This window comes from Morone saxatilis, unplaced genomic scaffold (genome assembly GCF_004916995.1).
Source record: "Morone saxatilis isolate NCDOM2014 unplaced genomic scaffold, NCSU_SB_2.0 Contig3, whole genome shotgun sequence".
Lineage (NCBI taxonomy): Eukaryota > Metazoa > Chordata > Actinopteri > Moronidae > Morone > Morone saxatilis.
Window position 1 is genome coordinate 23,774,520 of NW_023339873.1, and position 4,023 is coordinate 23,778,542.

The 4,023-nt window shown below is 38.3% G+C and overlaps 1 protein-coding gene across 1 annotated transcript in view; it reads right to left on the reverse strand.

Annotated features, from left to right (window-relative positions):
* The window catches only part of rrh (retinal pigment epithelium-derived rhodopsin homolog), a 7,332-nt gene extending 4,702 nt beyond the window's left edge, over positions 1–2,630 (reverse strand). Inside the window, exon 1 of the mRNA XM_035674496.1 lies at positions 2,519–2,630. Within this exon, the coding sequence (XP_035530389.1) occupies positions 2,519–2,630 (112 nt within the window). The remainder of the gene's footprint in view (positions 1–2,518) is intronic.
* Positions 2,631–4,023: the final 1,393 nt, after the last annotated feature.

Here is a 4,023-nt window from a genome sequence, read left to right on the forward strand (position 1 = left end):
TTTTTTGCCATAATTGCTGAGACAGAGACACCATTAATGTCATTAGTCCCACTGTACTTTTCCTTCTATGATTAGTCCACAGTGAAAACCTCTGTGAATCTGAATTATTTTTGGCAATGTAAACAAACAAGTTCTGTGATGGGCTCCATAGAGTTATTCAGAAAGCAAAATGATCAGTGGAAAAAGCAACTGGTAAAGCTCATCTAAAACATGTCAGTTTTGTTATTTCTCTTTTTATCATTTTTTTCTTTGTTGTTATAATCATTATTCAATCTTATTCAATTTTGGGGTATTGTGTGTTGTGCTGTTCTTTGTCTCTCAAACAAAAAATAAGTCAGTCTAGTCCAAAATATGAAGAAGCCTTTATTGTTTTGGCTTCCGAAGGGGGTCATGATAGAAAAGCTTTTGGAACCGGTGCAGGGACGTTTTTAGACTGACTCAGAGGAACAAATCAAACCGAAACCCACGGCTAACATCTTTTCTAATGCTGCTTTAGATTTCACCTTTTAAATAAAGTTGCCATGGAAGAAATGCAAAATGATGGCTTCAGAAACAAATGGAAATATATTGGCTCATCAGATCCTACTGTAGGTAACAGACAGGCTACAGTGCCAAATCCCGGGTAAGTTACATAATGCTATCAGAACTGCTTTACAAAGGAGAACAATGGACTCATTTTTTTCCAGCATTAATGGCCTTGGTAAGTCTAAGCCCGCCTATTTATTTGTTTCCTTTACCATCCAGTTCCTTGTCCATGTTTCACCGTTAAAAACTTATTAAAAAATGCTAACAGAGAGCTACTGCTCCACCGACTGACATCATGCAGCAACACCTCTATCCAGAGTCAGTATCGACATTACTATAGGGAGTTTTTCTCTAGTATAAAGTAATGGAATTAAATGTTTTCAAATGTTTTTTTTTTTTTTATTCTGTGAGCACTGGAAAATGCATGCAAGTCGATTATATTGGGATGGAGACATAAAACAACCAAAACTATTGACGGACTGGATGAACCACAACTTTCACATCAGTGCCTATGAAACTGTCAGTGTAATCCAAAAATTCTGTACTTGACAGCTTGCGTGATAGGACTTGAATGCATGTATAATAAACAAACATATGTATACATATACTGTATGCAGTTATACAAGGCAACAAGAGTTCTACAACTAGGGTTGAACGAGTACTCGGCTTAAATGAGTATCCAGTACAGATAAGGAACTTTTTCAAGTACAATACAATACCAAACGAGTAAAATGTCAATCAATTTCGGTACTTGGAAATATATCTAATTTAATTTAAAACAGTCTGTAAATAAAATATTGCTCTGAAGCTCAATTCTGTCAATAGTTTTCTAATAAGTATAGCAACTTCTGATCAGCCCATATCAGTTTTAGACTTAAATTAACAACTTCCACGGTAGTTTAGCCCACTGCTCGTTTAATACCGTTAATTAAACAGATACAGATAATGGTGTACTCGCTTATCCCTAGCTATAACCCTTTGTCCAAATAATAACATTTATGTAGTATTAATTTGCAATGGTAAGTACATTTGAAAAAAACAATGCCTTCTGAATGATTGTTTTTAATACTAGATACTTAATAAAAGCTTTAAAGCTGCAGTAGGTAACTTTTATAAACATAACTTTTTTGTCATATTTGTTGAAAATTTCCCAATACCCTGACAGTAGTACGTGTACTACTTTCTTATAATCTGTGAACAAATCAGGTTACTACGGCTCCTTCAAGTGCTACTAATGGCATTTGCAAGACTCCACCGGCCTGAACGAAAACAACCAGTCAGAGCCAAGAAAATACCATTCTTGCGATCTTTATAAAAGCTACAGTATACTTAATGAATCTGCCATTCACTGTATTTGGTTTTCCTACAATACCCACTCGAGTTTTGCCAGTTTCATGGTTATGTTTAAGTAATTTAGGGTTAGGGAATCATGATGTTTTCTTGGCTACATTTTTAAAGTCGTTTGGTGACTTGAAATACAAAACAGGATGTGGTTACTTTATTTAAAATTTAACATCAGGCAGCATCTTTCCTGAACCATTAACCAGCTGTTTTAGTAGCCTAATCCTACAACCACAGGCAGGATAGTGGTTGCATCCTTTGACCACCTCCCTTTCTGTTCTGATTTCTGTGCATTACAAGAACTTAACACTTCATGAATGTTGCCAGAGAAAATAATCCAGGCAGCAATTATGACATTTTTGGGAAAAGCTGTTGGCTAGGCAGCCTGTTTGGGAAAGACAACCTGCGAGAGTAGTTTGTGACTAAAATCACTTACAATCACTGCTGTGTGTACTGAAATTATTCTTTACTCCCAGCTCATTATTCATCAGCTGGGAGATGTGTTGTTTTGCATTCAGGCCCTTGAAATTCCTTTGAGTCTACAAGGTTCTACAGTTCTATAAATCACACTGAAACAACTCAATACTCACATTATTCATTATAGACCCTGTTCACCTATTTATAATGCCATTGGTGCTCTTCTATGTCTTACCTGCAGTAATAAGATATGCAGCCACTATGTTGTGCTCCAGTTGCGTAAAGGCACTTTGTCCGCCGTAAGGTGAGACATTATCTGAAACATTGACTCCAGAGTCAATTCCCATCTTCTGAGGTGTTAGAAAGAGACAAACAAAAGTGAGCCTTAATTTAATCTTTTTCACGAATGGCCTTGGAAAGAAAAACAGAGGTAATAAAAAAATACAAAATCTGAACAAAAGAGATGTAGAGAGTGCAAAATTCTTCGTCTAACTAAAGTCTGTGGGATATTGTTGTGGAGAGTGGAGGGGGGGGGGGATTAATGCATTCCACTGCTCCCCTGTCCCCAATTAGCAGGAGGCAGTCTGCATACATGGGCAGCAGGGAAGCACACGAGAGGATTAGCACTCACGTGGAGTTGCTTGCAGGTTGGGCTCTGGCCAGTAAGCTTTGATATTACAAAGCTGAAGTTGAGTACAGGTTTGTAATGCTGAGGCTGAAGACCATATTTACTTCACTGAGGGTACACACTGGTACAACCAAGGCTGGATTATAAACTGGCACCGGCCCCAGGTTCACTGTGTGGCAGTTAGCTTGATTCATTAATATAAACTGTATTGGAAAGGACCTTAAAGGTAATATATACACATAAATTCATTGCTACTTTGGTCAAAATAAACCTTTAATTCACAGAGGTACACCAGAAAATAGTTGTAAAACAGGATGCTAATGCTAAATAGCTAATCCTTGGAAACAAATACGCCAGTCGTCCACTAAAAGTTGTTGTTTTTGCCATTGACAACAGTATAGAAAGGAAGGTATACAAAGGAACCCAAGCCCAATAGGATTGATTAAGATTAAGTTTTAGGTTTAGGCCTGACATCCATGGCTTTACGCCACTCCACCGACGCGCCCCCACTCCGATTAAGGTTAGGTTTAGGATAATGATCAGGGCAAGGTTAGAATAGAAGTGAGGCTCCAAAGTAATAACGAGACTGATAAAGATTAAGTCTTAGGTTTAGGCGTGTGATCCACGATTCCACGCTGGTCTTTCGCTGTGTAAGTAATCCTTAGCCTAAAGAGAAAAGAGAAGAGGGTTAGGTTTAGGAGGAGGGATAGCGTCCCGTCCCCTGTAGGGAACGGGGGGAGCACGTTCCATCCACCTAGACCCTCCCTGGTCCTGAAATGGCCGGCGAACTTGCCGGCATCGGCCACCGCGCTGAGCATAAGTCCAGCCATCATACTGGTCACCCATGATGAGGGTGTTGTTTGCTGTTGTTTGTTTGTTGTTGTTGTTTATTATTTATTTGTTTTTAGAATAAATAAAATTATTTTATTAAAACTATGAAATTAAAACTATGAAATAAAAACTAATGAACTAAGGAAGGTGTGTCCTAATGTACTAAAAAAATAAAAAGCGCGACGTTTCGACTCTTAGTGAGTCTTCCTCAGGCAAAAAAGGACACACGAATAACTGTCTTGAGCAGGAAAGCTGGATAGGTGTTGTCAGCTCGAGGCTCA